We start from the raw sequence: 13877 nt of genomic DNA, 5'->3' as shown, positions 1-13877 counted from the left end.
GTTGTAGAGTAAAACGTTTGAAGGAAAAAATGTTAAATTAGAGCAAATTGGCAAATCCACTGGGTCGCTTCTTCTTGTTATATATATCAACACATGGACCAGGAAGAAGATGATTGCTTAAAACATTTATTCACGTTTATAACAATCATTTAGTTCTCATCATAATAGTTTTGTAGAAGCTGCGTTCTCACAGACACGGGAATAGTCACATTATGCATAGAATCTGTCCACATCAAGCTTCCAAAGTAGAATCCAGTATTGATTTTGTGTGTGGTTGAGACACGAACCGTGAAGGGGACACTTATTTTTTTCGTGTTAAACACTAGTGTCTCTGGTGTCACAGCAACTCGAATCCCAAGCGGAGGCTCTACCACGACTTTGTAGACTGAGTCAGCTAGTCCAACGTTAGTGACTGTTCTGGTGAGAGTGACCTCGTCTTTAAGGTTTGGGATGGTGATTGAAGGCAAGTTGACATCAAGAACGGAAGGTCTGGGGTTTGAGCAGGCTGTTACTTTACCGGTTAGCTGAGATATAGATGAATCGTTGTAACCAGCAGAACATAAGTAGAGAATGTAGTCTTGTGTGCCCATGTCGTAGATGAGACCCGGGTCTGCAGCTTTCTCAGGGTTAACGATGCCTCCACCGTAGTCAAATGGATCAGCTAGTTTGCGAGATGATCCTTCTGCAAAAATTTGCTCTCCGAATGGATCTGTTCTCCAAGCTGCAAAGTAATGAACACAAATGTTGAGTTCAGTGAGTAAAATTTAAGGTTTTGCTTTTGATCAGTTTTTCTGTGATTGAATTAAAATACAAACCTGTAGTGACAATAGCTGATCTAAAGGCAGCAGGAGACCAATTAGGATGCAAAGCTTTAAGGAGTGCAACAACTCCTGCAATAACTGGAGCAGCCATCGATGTTCCAGCAAGAATATCAAATCCCCCAACACTATTATTCGAGTCAGGCGATGTAGCAGCTAATATGCTTACTCCTGGTGCCCCTATGTCTGGCTGCATCGCGAAAAAGTAGTTTTTTGTGTAAATTTAAAACATCAGATGCAGAAAATTTGAGCATTAGGATCCATACATACTTTGAGGATCGCTGGGGAAATCGAGTTAGGTCCTCTTGATGAGAAAGTTGCCACCTTTGTCCCCACAGGTTGTCCAACGAATGTTCTAGAAGGTTGTATCTTCACAACAGGTGATCTGCAGAGCACAATTCCAGCCAAAAGATAAATTACTGATTCAGAAAGTTGCGTACCTTTCTTAGAATTCTACGTTTCTTGGAGTGAGTGCAACAACTGAGATCGTAATACTTATTTATAGTTTCATACCTAGTGGAGCGTATGTAGAGAAGTACATCTGTCCCAAGCTCGTAATCAATTGCTACACAGGGGAAATCATCTCTACATGGAGAAAGATTGTAACCCGGATTTCTTGCGACGATCACGCCAAGACCACCGGCTGCCTTCACATAAGAGGCAGCTTTCGATACAGCAGTAAAGAGCGTGTTTGTAGTGAAACACAACACAACTTTCCCGGCCAGTATATGGTTTGGGTTGAGATCAAGGTACTCACAGACACTGCAAAATGTTACGTCAATACGTAGAAAAATGTCAGACAACTGACATAAACTGTCATTGAACATTGCAAGTAAGTGTTAACAAAACTAGAAAATCGATGATACCCGCTATAGGTCTCATTGGTGTTTCCTGCATTCTCTGGGTAAACCAAACTGGTGAAGCCGAGTTCTTGACCTGTGTACAGTGCTTGACTCTGCATTAACAGTTGGAAAACTCATACTCAGACAGTTTCAAGATTGGGTTGTATTTGTTAAAGAAAAACAGAAACGTTTGCAAAGGATAAAAACATCTACTCTTATTTACCAGTATCACTTTGCGGTTCCCCAGTGTAATATGTGTGGGAAAGGACCGATCCAGAGTAGTTGCAGCCACCGTTAAGACCCAAGGAGCCGTGTTTAACACGGTCTGAGCCGCTGGGCCAGAGTTTCCACCTGCACAAACAACTATTATGCCCTTTGCTACTGCATGGAACGCTCCAGTAGCAATCCTATCACGCAGGTCGGTTTCAGGATACAGAGGAATTTGAGCTCCCAGTGAGAGAGATAAAACATTAACACCATCGTGCATAGATTCATCCATTGCTTTCAAAATGTCAGAAGATGAACAGGCCACTGCACCTAGCTGATCCACATACCAACAAGCCTTGTATATTGCTATGCGAGCACGGGGTGCGCCACCTCTCAAGTTTCCTCCAGCAAGTCCTTTGTAGCTTATATTAGGAACAAATGAACCACCTGCAATAGATGCGGTGTGTGTGCCATGTCCAATAAAGTCTCTAGCGGAAATGTAGTCACGTGATTCTGTGGAGTTGAATCCTTCGTTTTTAGCTAGAAACCCGTTGATAAAGTACTTGGCTCCTATGAGCTTTCTGTTGCAGTTTGTTGATATGAATTTTTCTCCTGATTCACACCCTCCTTTCCAATGTCCCGGTATTGGTTCAACCCCATTGTCGTTAAATGATTCAGACTCTGGCCACACTCCTATAACAATACAAAACGACAAGTCATTGGGGCGCTACAATAAAGATATGATCTGAAACATGAACTAAGACCAAGCTACAATCTAATGAAAACTACTTATACCTGTGTCAATAAAGCCAATAATAACCTGATCACCCATGTTTGTATCATTTAAGAGGTTATTCGGATAAGCAGCAGAAAGACCTAAGTAGTCCCAAGTCCGAGTCGTCGCAAGTTCATAGAAACTATCCGCCATAACATGAACAACTTCAGGAGAATCTGTTTCCAAAAGTGCATCAGCAATGAAACTACTCAGCCAAACCAAAGCAATCTACTATTTTTCGATCATCAAAACGCTAAGAAGCCATATACATGGTAAAAATATAAGATAACAAGAACCCTATGAGAGTACCAGCAAGTTTCTTGGCTTGTGAGTCGGTAAGCTTGGCAGCAAAGCCTGAAAAGCCATGTCGGTAACTGTATACCATCGAATCATGTGCATCTGCTTTACTGTGATACAAGATAAAAACCAATCAAGTAATGGAGTTAAATACTAAACAAGTAACTAGCTTTTTACCTTCCAAGAAGTGATGACAACATCTGATGATGAGATTCTGTGACAAACTCAGGATCATCATGTTGTTTCTCACCCAGATACACTATATGAACCTATTCAGTCATCATTACAACACAACCCAAAACTTAGTCATAACCTATTCCTTGTTTTTTGCTGTCTGATAAAAAGAAGAAGAAGATCAGTATTACCTTGCTTTCATCACTACCTCTTACAACATTCAAAACAGATACCAAACATAGCACCAAGAAAACCAACAATGATCTGCAATTCCTCATTCCAAACATAAAAATAAAAAATAGAGTTTTTTCAATTTTGCAATTAACTTGAAAGACTTTATATTTGAGAAAGCAGCCATCAAAGTTATATAGAAAAGGTGATTTCGTTTTCTTGCAGAACAAATTAAAAACTAGTGGAGCTTAGAGACCAAAGTCCAAGAAAGAAAAATGCAAAACGTCTTCGTCAAAACTCAATTCAAAAATTATGTCTTTTCGTGGCTTAATAAAGCTCTCCATGGAATTTTCAACGAAACTGTGAAAATTAAATGAGAACACGAACCTATTGATTTATCAAAGTATCAGCAGTGATTTACTTAGTATGTTCCAAGCCAGTCGACTTCGCCGACCATTACGACGGGTGTCTTGTCGGAGACTCTGTTTTGTAACTTGTGAACTATTAGTTGCAGAGATTTTAGTTAGCTTCCGCGAAACCATTTTTTAGTAGAATCAAATTTTGTGATCAATGTATGAGAGAGCATCCGAAATTTTCCCGATGAACGGGAACAACAGAAGGTAGAAGGATGTGATTTTGAGAAGATGGTTTGAAGCGGGCCACAATTTTATTGGGCTTAATTTTTAGATTTTTTAAGCCCATTTAAAATTCTATCAAGCCACTATTAGTCATCTTGACTAGTAAGTGTGTATGTATATGTCCTCTAATTTGATTTGATGAGGATGATCAATTTTTATCGTTAAGAAATCATAATCAAAACAAGAGAATGTGATTATTGGTTTTTATATATTTTTTTTTTTCGTTTTTTTATTTTTGGCGTAGAATTTTTTTAAAAAAAACTTGAATGTTAATTTGTGTAGTTTTTTGTTTTATGTTGATGGATTATATTTTTCCAATCAATAAATATGAAATGTAATCAAAGCAATGTGAGTAGTGGTTTTTCAAGGAGAAACCCCAGAAAAATATAGATTTTTTTTTTTGAAAGTTGTTAAAACACTTAAAAGCTAATTTCCTTTTTTTTAAGAAAACTATTTTAAAAAAAATATAGATTATTGCAAAAACTATTTAACCACTATTTCAAAAACCACAAACATTCAAGGCTTTAATATTAAATGTTATATGAAACTAAAAACGTTAGCTATTCATTTGATAAATAAATTGATGTTGGATACTTTATTGTCTTATTGAAAATGCATACAAGCTTAATTACAAGAACCGACGGGTTCAAGTACTCTTAATTTTAAGAAATATTGCCCTTAAAGAGAGATTTTTATATATAAAAATATAGATAAAATGTAATACCTAAATTACATTAAAAAAAAAAGAACTGAAATCGTAACCTTCGAGCGAATAAATTTAATTACTCAAAATCAAGTTAATCTACTCAACAAAATCAAACAATTTGTTTTTCTTTTATCTTGTGACTTTTGTGAGAGACAAGAATACTACCAAGTTTTCTTGAAGTACATAAAAAACTAAACTCACATGATTATTCAATTGGTTCTTTCGGTTACCAATTGGTCCAATTTCGTCACTACTCAAACCGACGCCGGTTCAAGAACATGCAACCCACTTTTTTTGAATTTCTAATTGGTGCCCTTCATGATTGCTCACTTCCTTCGTCTTCTTGCTAAATTCACTATAATAACCTTTGTCTCCTCTACAAGAACCATTTATACACATATTTACCAAAATCTCTCAATAATGAAAAATTAGTAAACGCGATTTCTATCGTCTTATTTCGTATTGTATTGACATCCTTCGTGATTCTATTGTTCCCTCTCGTGATTACGAAGTAACTTAATCTAAATGTGAGGCTTGATAAGAAAAAAAATAACCTTGATAATCTAATTAGTTATTATCTATTATCATAACATAGCAAATTGTAAAAATAAATTTGAGTTTCATCATTCACGTTGAATACTAAACATCTAAATCATTAAGTTTGTAAGAAATTACTAAGAATAGACAAAGTTTTTTTTTTTTATACATTAGCGTAGATCTTACCTCACATCCAAAAATTAGCTTAATTAAATGAGAAAAACTGCCACGTACCTATATACATTATGTTAAACAATTTTATCAATGTGTGATTCTAATCATTATAATCATTAACCAATGCTAGAGACAATTCCCATGCTCGTGAATAATATAACATATCATGTATTTAATAGAATTTTAAATTAACCGTCTTTCTTAATTACATGTTCCTTTGGTTCGAAGTTATATCTACCTTAGCCGAAATGCGTATGGAAACTTTAGAATATTGTATTGTACTAGTATAATATATTAACATGCTTATCTGTAGATTCAACCCATAATTCCGATAAATTGATGGTTAATGCATGGTACTAATCATTATAATTTCGATTATCTATTAAAGGTTGGTGGCCACCCTATAGTCCTAATTTAATGATTTAAAAGTCGAGACACATAAAACTTATTAAATCATATATAGTCTTTTGTATCAAAATCTTGATCTATGGACTAATAACGTCGAGCCCCTTAAACTAATCTCACGCTCAGGTTTTGTCTCATAGTACAATATAGTTTAGCTAGGGAAAAACAAAGGTGGTTAAGATCCACAACACTAAGCAAAGTTATGGTCATGGACATTTTTTATTTCTATATGTAAATATTTACACGCAAACATAAAGTATGGTTAGATTTTGTAAGATACCTAAATGAAAATTTTAGATTTACATAGATGAGACTTTAAAGAAGACAATTGTCATACCTAACGAGAGAGAGAAACGAAAAGGACCCATCAAAATATGCTATATACGAATACGAGACAAAAGATGCTACCATATATATAAGTATGTATTTGTCTTCTTGAATCTATGAAAATACAAATGAGCTTATTGGATCTATGAGAATGAGAAGTTAGTTCCTTCTCTCATAGATTCAATATATATCGTATCATTAATCAAATTTTAGAACACATTAAGCAAACATCGAATGCCGAAATATTAATACAGTATTAACGAACTCATAAATGTACAATTTGGGAAAGACGATGCCCAAATATTACGTTAAAACTATAAAAAAAAAAAAAGAGAATTTTTGAGAAATACCCCTTTTGGTGTACCCCTTTTTAAAAATACCCTTTTATCTATCTATTTTCAAAAATACCCCTTTTTAAATAAAAAATTATAAAGTTTTATATAGTTTATAAGGTACTTCTATATAATAATTACTAATGGGAGATTCGATACAAATATTTTAAAATGTTTGAAATAGTTTTAAATCGTTTTTGTAAGTTTTATAAGGTTTTTAAAAGGTTTTTAAAAGGGTTTATACGGTTTTATAAGGTTTTTATAAGGTTTTTATAATTTATTTTTACGCTATTTATGAAAGGTATATAAAGTTTTATACACATATAAAGGTAATTTGTGTATATATTTATAAGCTTACACACATATTTGGATAAATTTCAATATTTTTAGTGGGTTTTTTGATAAAGTTTGAAAAGGGGGTATTTTTAAAAAGAGGTATATGAAAAGGGGTATTTTTGAAATTCCCCAAAAAAAAAATTCAAATTATAATATTAATATATATATATATATATATATATATATATATATACACCAAATTATAACACTCTGTTTGTGCCAATATATAAGATGTTTTAGACTTTTTCTTTTGTTCTATTTTATTAGATTTTCTCAAGTTTTTATTGCAAAAGTTACATTAGATTTAATTATTTATGCCTATTAAATATAATTCATTTACATTGGTTAAATTTGTTTAAATAAGTAAACATTTATTATTTCTTAAGTTTTATACTTTTAAATAATTTTTTTAATAAAACTATGTAAGAAAAATTTACATAATTATAAAGTAATTTCGTGAAAATAAGTTATTAGTCTTCTATCAAAATTCAAAAAGATAAGTTATAGTATAACCGTTGAAGAGTATCTAAAAATCAGAAAGAAAACAAATTTGGTGGTCTTGTATAGAATAAAGGGGCAAATTTGGAAGTTAGCATTTTGTCTTCGTACTGACAGAACAGAACAGTGTGAAGCTGAGAATCACGCGACTCTTTTCGCCAGCAATAATGAGTTTTTTGATTTTGCAACCAAAATTATATTAAAAAATGAAGTCTACTGCAAAATAGAGAGTGGTGAAAAAGATAAAAAAAAAAAAAAAGAAAAAGGAGGAATCAATTACAGACATAATTGAGTTTTTTTTCTTTTCTGTTTGCTCATCCGAGAAGACGATGATGTCGTTTTGATGAGTTCACATGTTGTTTTCGCTAGACAACCTTAAAAAGAAAGAAACAAGCTTTCCTCTTCTTCTCATTACGAGTTCCTCTTCTGTTCTTCTCAAAAAATGGGAATGGGAAGGTATCAGAAATCTTCAACTTCTTCTGGTGTTTCAGCGAGATGGGTTTGTGTTCTCTGCGTTTCTAGCTTTGTTCTTGGTGTTCTTGTCGTTAACAGGTTCTTTAATTCTCTCTCTCTCTCTCTCTTGGTCTTGTCTGAATGGTAACTAGTTACTGTTGATGAAATTTAAGGGACTTTGTGTAGATGTAGCTTCAAAAGACTGTGACTTTGTCTCTTCTACTGTATGTTCTGTTCTCACATTGGTGAATCTGGAACATTCTGATGCAGAATTAAGTTTACACTAATGAAAAGATTCAGTTTTTTACTTTGTTGTGGTTCTTCTTTTGTGCAAGTAGCTTTTATTAGTTCTTAATATTGGTTATATGGCCTAGAACAAGCTTGATCCTTTCCTTTGCCACAGTTAGGCAAGTTAAGGGATTTGTGTAGATATAAGCTTCAAAAGACTGTGACTTTGTCTCTTCTACTGTATGTTCTGTCTCCACTTTGATAAATTATGGAACTTTCTGATGCAGAGTTATGTTTACTCTAATGAAAAGATTATGTTTTTCTTTCCTTTTTGTTGTGGTTCTGCTTTTGTGCAAGTAGCTTTAATTAGTTCTTAAGATTGATCCTTTCCTTTGCCACAGTTAGCTTTAGACCTTTAGTGATCCAACTGGTTCTTTAGCGAGCTTTGAGTCCCTTTGGTTGATTAATAACACTTCAATGTCATAGCTTCTGATCTTACCTCTTTTTCTTTCTTTAGGCTTTTGGCGACATCTGAGACCGTAGATGACATTGAGAGAGCTTCACCTGTTCAAAATGATTCACTTCATCCTCTTATAGATTGTGAGAGCAAGGCAAGTAGATGACGTTGTGTGTTTATTATTACATCACCTGACTTGTTCCAGTTTATTACAATTAATCTTAGTTTTGTATTGTTCTTTAATCCAGGAAGGTGACATTCTATCTCGAGTTTCACATACTCATGATGTTATCAAGTAAAGTTTCTTTCTTGTCTCACTAAAACATGGTTTTGTAGTACTGTACATTAATTCTGGTTATGCAATCCATGTACAGGACATTAGACAAGACAATTTCTTCTCTTGAGTTAGAACTAGCTACAGCTAGAGCAGCAAGATCTGATGGTGGAGATGGATCTCCAGCTGTTGCGAAATCAGTAGCAGACCAATCGAAGATTCGGCCTCGGATGTTCTTTGTGATGGGAATCATGACTGCTTTCAGTAGCAGAAAACGAAGAGACTCGATAAGAGGAACATGGCTTCCTAAAGGTTCAACAAGAACAAACCAGCTCTTCTTTCTCTGTATCAGATGTGACAAAAAGTGTTGAAAAAGATTTGTTGCTTTGTTTATTTACTTTGCAGGAGATGAATTGAAAAGATTAGAGACAGAGAAGGGAATCATTATGCGATTTGTCATAGGTCACAGGTACTCTTTGGTTTCAAACATACTATATTGTCAATATTGGCTGTTATATTTTGATATTAACAAATTGTCAAATAGTTCTTCTCCTGGAGGAGTCTTGGACCACACCATTGAAGCTGAAGAAGAACAACATAAGGACTTCTTTCGCCTGGTAAATTTAATACGCCCTCCAGCCCGCAATGCTTATATACCGCTCTGTCCTTTTCCGTTAGTTAATCAAATAGTGAAATCTTGCAGAACCACATAGAAGGGTATCATGAATTATCATCTAAAACCCAAATATACTTCTCATCTGCTGTTGCAAAATGGGATGCAGACTTCTACGTCAAAGTGGATGATGATGTTCATGTAAATCTTGGTCAGTTACATAAAAGCATTCATGTATTTTCAAAGCATATTGCTACTATTCCAAGAAAAGCTTAATTTAAACTTGTAAGTCATTATCCAGGAATGCTTGGTTCTACATTGGCTCGTCACAGATCGAAACCGCGAGTGTACATTGGTTGCATGAAGTCTGGACCTGTCCTTGCTCAAAAGTAAGCAACAAAGTATGTCACAAGCTCATGTTTTTTACACAGATTAGTTTACTCTTGTTTCGGATATTGTGCTGCAGAGGAGTCAAATACCATGAGCCAGAATATTGGAAGTTTGGTGAAGAAGGAAACAAGTACTTCAGACACGCTACTGGACAAATCTATGCCGTCTCCAAAGATTTAGCAACTTACATCTCAGTCAACAGGTAAACCCTCTCAGCTCAGATTCTTAAAAATCATCCTCTCCTTTTTTTTTCACACATTTCACCTTCATTTTTTCAGGCAACTACTTCACAAGTATGCAAATGAAGATGTCTCTTTAGGTTCTTGGTTCATTGGTCTCGATGTTGAACATATCGATGATAGAAGCCTCTGCTGCGGAACACCCTTGGGTAAATAAGATAAAACCTGGCTAGTCACACATCAAATAAGCAAAACAGAGAATCATTCAAGAAATCATCAAGTTGGTAACTTTTATTCTCTATGCAGATTGTGAATGGAAGGGTCAAGCAGGAAACCCTTGCGCAGCATCGTTCGACTGGAGCTGTAGCGGAATCTGCAAATCTGTTGATAGAATGCTTGAAGTACATCAACGTTGTGGAGAAGGTGATGGAGCAATTTGGCACACAAGTTTCTAAAAAAGTTGCCTTAAACTCTCTAATGTATAGTTTTCAACTTCTTCTTATGGATCAATTAGTATAGGGTTCTTTGATGTTCATGTTCAACAACAACACAAGCCCCAATTTTTGCCTCCTAAACCCTAAATTCTTGCAAAAGTTTGATCCTTTACGATTCTTAAAGAACAAGAACCAAAAAAAGAAAAAAAATCATTCTTTTCTTTATAACATATACACAGATTCAAGAATTGATAAAACGAAAACAAGAAGCAACTCGAAAACAAACCGATGAATCAATCAATCAATCACAATGGATGATGATGATGATGAGGATGATTCTTAATCAAGAAATTGAGTATTTTTCCAAAATTGTATTTACATCAAAAACAAGACAAGAAGAAAAAAAGAGTAATCTTGAATTAGTGATCAAGAACGAACTATGGTCTCGAAGCAATGAAGGCCATCGAGCTCAACAGCAAACCTCGGAGTCTTGGTCACCAAATCAATGTTCTTGGAAGCTTCTTCTTCATCTTTTTTGAGCAAGAAAGACGCGTTTTGACCGCCGAAAGAAGCAGCGTTGCGTTCAGAGCGGTAGACAGAAGAATCAGCTGTGACTTTCTTCCCCATAATCTCAGCACACATGGCATCAAAGGCACTAAACATCGAATTCATTATCACAAACTAAATCTTTTGATGAGTTTTGATGATGATGATGTGAAAGGAACAACAAACAAGAAAAATAAATTATGTTCTTATTATATAAAGAGAGACGCGACGAAACAAGACCGTGTTGGATAAGGAAAGAGAAGAATCCTAGTTGGATCCGAGTTTAGTCCAAAAAAGTTGAAGTTTTCTTAAAAAGCACGCGGCTGAGTTTTTTTGACCTAATAAAATTTTCTCCAATTGGTTTAGCGTGAGATGTGGCGATTTGAATCTAATTTTGTTATCTAATTAATTAATGGGTTAAGTTTGTAAAACCTTTTTATGGAAGAGGGAATTTGCAATTGGTTTGTGATTCTATTCTCAAATTCGATTTTAGATTTATTTGGTTCATACAATCTTTAGTGACTATAAAAAGAGTTTAATAAATAAGACATATTGGTTGACAAAAAAATAATAATAATAAGACATATTGTTCTATCCCCACTCCATAAACAGAAAAATTGGGGTTTGTTTTGGTGTTAATTTGGTCATTTTTAACATTGATTAGTCGGTTCATATCTTATGTCAATTATTACATTATTAAAAAAATACAAAGCAATTTAATTTATTGAATATTTTTATTATTATATTGATTAGTCAATTTATGTCTTATATATCAACTATTATATAATCATAAAAAATACTTGTGAAAGTAAGCTATTAATTTTTTTCTAACAAAATCTAACAGTTGCATTTATTAGTCACTTTGTATTAACCTTTAAATTTTCAATTTACTTTTAATATATAAATACATGTACACTAACTACTCTTTGATCACAAAATATTCAATTCAATTCCTTACTATAACTAATATTTTATAAATGGTTTCAAATCGTTCTATTAACTTCGATTGTAAACTAGCCAAAGGCAAACAAAATAGAAATTGAGCTAATGGTTTAGCAAACCAACCGGTTTACATAAGAATAGTAGATAAAAAAAAAAAAAAAGAGAAATTGAAGAAAACCAAGATTAGTAATCCTGCAACACGCTCTATTTTGCTAGAGAGAATTGATGATTTTTCAGAATATACACACAAGTTACGATCTGATTAGATATGTTTCCAAGAATCTGAAAAGTTTGAACAATCAAGAATTGGCACCCTTGCGTCTACGTCCAGAACCAGAGAAATATGAATTAGAAATCGAAAAAAATCAAGAAACTCTATATTAAAACCAGATCAAAAACCGATTAATTCGTATATTCCACAAATATATAACATGTTGTAATGTTGTAAAATGAATAAATAGAATAAAATTAACACGAAAAATAAAAACAAGAAAACAAGAAAACTCAAAGAAGAAAGATTTCGGATCTTGAAATTCCAAGAAACGAAATCGAAAAATCAAGAACGGACTATAGTTTCGAAGCAGTGAAGACCGTCGAACTCCACAGCATACCTAGGAGTAGTCTTCTTCTTCTCCTTCTTCTTCACCAAACACATGTTTTCGTTACTTGCGTTATCCTCCTTCTGCGTTTGCGTTTGCGTTTGCGGTATGGCGGCGGCGGTCGAAGTAAAAGAAGAAGAAGAAGAAGCCATGAGGTTCTTTCCCATGAGCTCTGCGAAAAGAGCGTCGAAGGCACTAAACATCGAATTCATGATTGATCGAAACTGTATATGAAACAATGAAAACAAAGAGATTTATTTTGTAAGGAGAAAATAGGATCTTGGTGAGTTCTTTGTTTTGGTTTTTCTTTACAATAATAAAGCTATGAAGAATAATAATAATGAGAGGTTTTGGTTTTTGTATATTTATAATATTCAACGAAGAAGACCGTGTTGAATAAGGAAAAAAAGAGGAAGAATCCGTCAAGTAGTCCAATTTCCCAAGTTGCTATCTTAGCGCGTGTGACTTCAGTTCACGCGCTTAAGTTATATATATATACTTTCTCTTTTTCTTTTCATGATTCTTTATTGTAGTGAAAATATATGACAAGTTGCAAAAAAAAAAAAAAAAAAAAGCTTATGAAGATAGTACATAAATTTTGTCCAAAAAAAAAAAAATACAGTACATAAATTTTAATTGAACCCGGATTTGAAAAAAAATATTCCGATCTGATCAAATCCTAAACGCTAAAAATATATGAATATGTACTAAACTTTTGTAATTTGATATTCAAATCTGAACCGAAAACTGAATATAGGTATTTGTAGTAAACCGTTTTAGAAAAATAGAATTGATTATGGATAATTTTAGATTTTTGGTTGAATTTAGTTTAAATACTATCAGATTCGAGTTGGTTTGAGTTATAAATTTTAGAACCCAATTATACTATCCAAACTACCGGTTACTTAAAAAACCTTTAAATATTGGTTAAATAATAAATTTAGCTAAATTTTGGATTAATATTTTTTGGATATTTTAATCATTTTGGGAATTTAGGTATAGAACTAAATGATATATTCAATATTGAAATTATTATCTTGGATGATATGTGATATTAATGTTAAATATTATTAATATTTTAAATATTTTTATAGTTTTCGGATTTTATAGGTACTCATTCGGGTATCAGGTATTACTCTGGCATGAACATAAACATACGGGTTTAGCAATATATAACTCAATAAGGTTATTTAGGCATATCGAACGGGTTTTTTGGATCAGATTCCGGATTGAGTATTCAGATACGGTTTTTTTGCCTGGTATACGAAGTAACTATGTTTAGATTTCCTGTAACTCAATTATATAATATTACAATTATAAATCCTAAAATATTAATTACATTTAAATCAAAATAACTAATTAATATATCTAAATTAACTTAGATATATGAACTTTCTTAGTTATATTTATCAAAAATTAACTAATTTTTTAAGATAAGAAAATAACTTTGTTTAGATTTGGTTTAACTCAATTATATAATCCTATAATTTTATATCTTAAAATATCAACTACCTTTAGATCAAAA

At 33.1% G+C, this 13877-nt stretch overlaps 4 protein-coding genes across 5 annotated transcripts; 1 reads left to right on the top strand and 3 right to left on the bottom strand.

Moving 5' to 3' along the window:
* Window positions 1-16: 16 nt before the first annotated feature.
* On the bottom strand, window positions 17-3869 carry LOC17900931 (subtilisin-like protease SBT3.5). Of its 2 annotated transcripts, XM_023789164.1 has the most exons (11): window positions 3672-3869; window positions 3305-3377; window positions 3117-3208; window positions 2952-3049; window positions 2663-2818; window positions 1884-2560; window positions 1685-1773; window positions 1332-1580; window positions 1089-1203; window positions 816-1008; window positions 17-721 (listed from the first exon to the last, which is right to left on the bottom strand). In XM_023789164.1, the coding sequence occupies exons 3-11, from the start codon at window positions 3137-3139 to the stop codon at window positions 150-152; spliced, it is 2172 nt and encodes a 723-aa protein (XP_023644932.1). In that variant the 5' UTR covers window positions 3140-3208; window positions 3305-3377; window positions 3672-3869; the 3' UTR covers window positions 17-149. The 2 variants fall into 2 exon arrangements, with proteins under 2 accessions (XP_023644932.1, XP_023644931.1); XM_023789163.1 differs by lacking the exon at window positions 3672-3869 and having other exon boundaries at window positions 3305-3653.
* Window positions 3870-7514: 3645 nt separating this feature from the next.
* On the top strand, window positions 7515-10413 carry LOC17899336 (beta-1,6-galactosyltransferase GALT31A). The gene is made up of 11 exons (XM_006304930.2): window positions 7515-7789; window positions 8436-8529; window positions 8624-8670; window positions 8750-8961; window positions 9055-9118; window positions 9194-9266; window positions 9353-9473; window positions 9564-9651; window positions 9729-9854; window positions 9931-10040; window positions 10138-10413. The coding sequence occupies exons 1-11, from the start codon at window positions 7680-7682 to the stop codon at window positions 10284-10286; spliced, it is 1194 nt and encodes a 397-aa protein (XP_006304992.1). The 5' UTR covers window positions 7515-7679; the 3' UTR covers window positions 10287-10413.
* A 50-nt stretch (window positions 10414-10463) lies between these two features.
* On the bottom strand, window positions 10464-11463 carry LOC17900246. The gene has a single exon (XM_006304290.2). It carries the CDS (start codon window positions 10935-10937, stop codon window positions 10692-10694), a length of 246 nt encoding a protein of 81 aa, XP_006304352.1. The 5' UTR covers window positions 10938-11463; the 3' UTR covers window positions 10464-10691.
* A 638-nt stretch (window positions 11464-12101) lies between these two features.
* LOC17897959 lies at window positions 12102-12697 on the bottom strand. The gene has a single exon (XM_006303414.2). The coding sequence runs from the start codon at window positions 12562-12564 to the stop codon at window positions 12310-12312; it is 255 nt and encodes an 84-aa protein (XP_006303476.1). The 5' UTR covers window positions 12565-12697; the 3' UTR covers window positions 12102-12309.
* Window positions 12698-13877: the final 1180 nt, after the last annotated feature.

The sequence above is a fragment of the Capsella rubella genome, unplaced genomic scaffold, assembly GCF_000375325.1.
Source record: "Capsella rubella cultivar Monte Gargano unplaced genomic scaffold, Caprub1_0 scaffold_1, whole genome shotgun sequence".
Lineage (NCBI taxonomy): Eukaryota > Viridiplantae > Streptophyta > Magnoliopsida > Brassicales > Brassicaceae > Capsella > Capsella rubella.
This window is presented reverse-complemented; position numbering and strand designations above follow the sequence as displayed.

Coding starts and splice junctions, on each gene's coding strand:
- LOC17899336 (XM_006304930.2), top strand. CDS start 7,680: ATGGGAATGGGAAGGTATCAGAAATCTTCAACTTCTTCTGGTGTTTCA. Junction 9,267..9,352: donor ATAAGGACTTCTTTCGCCTG/GTAAATTTAATA, acceptor GAAATCTTGCAG/AACCACATAGAAGGGTATCA. Junction 9,652..9,728: donor GGACCTGTCCTTGCTCAAAA/GTAAGCAACAAA, acceptor ATTGTGCTGCAG/AGGAGTCAAATACCATGAGC.
- LOC17897959 (XM_006303414.2), bottom strand. CDS start 12,564: ATGAATTCGATGTTTAGTGCCTTCGACGCTCTTTTCGCAGAGCTCATG.
- LOC17900931 (XM_023789163.1), bottom strand. CDS start 3,400: ATGTTTGGAATGAGGAATTGCAGATCATTGTTGGTTTTCTTGGTGCTA. Junction 3,050..3,116: donor TTGTCATCACTTCTTGGAAG/GTAAAAAGCTAG, acceptor CTTGTATCACAG/TAAAGCAGATGCACATGATT. Junction 1,581..1,684: donor ACCAATGAGACCTATAGCGG/GTATCATCGATT, acceptor AACATTTTGCAG/TGTCTGTGAGTACCTTGATC.
- LOC17900246 (XM_006304290.2), bottom strand. CDS start 10,937: ATGAATTCGATGTTTAGTGCCTTTGATGCCATGTGTGCTGAGATTATG.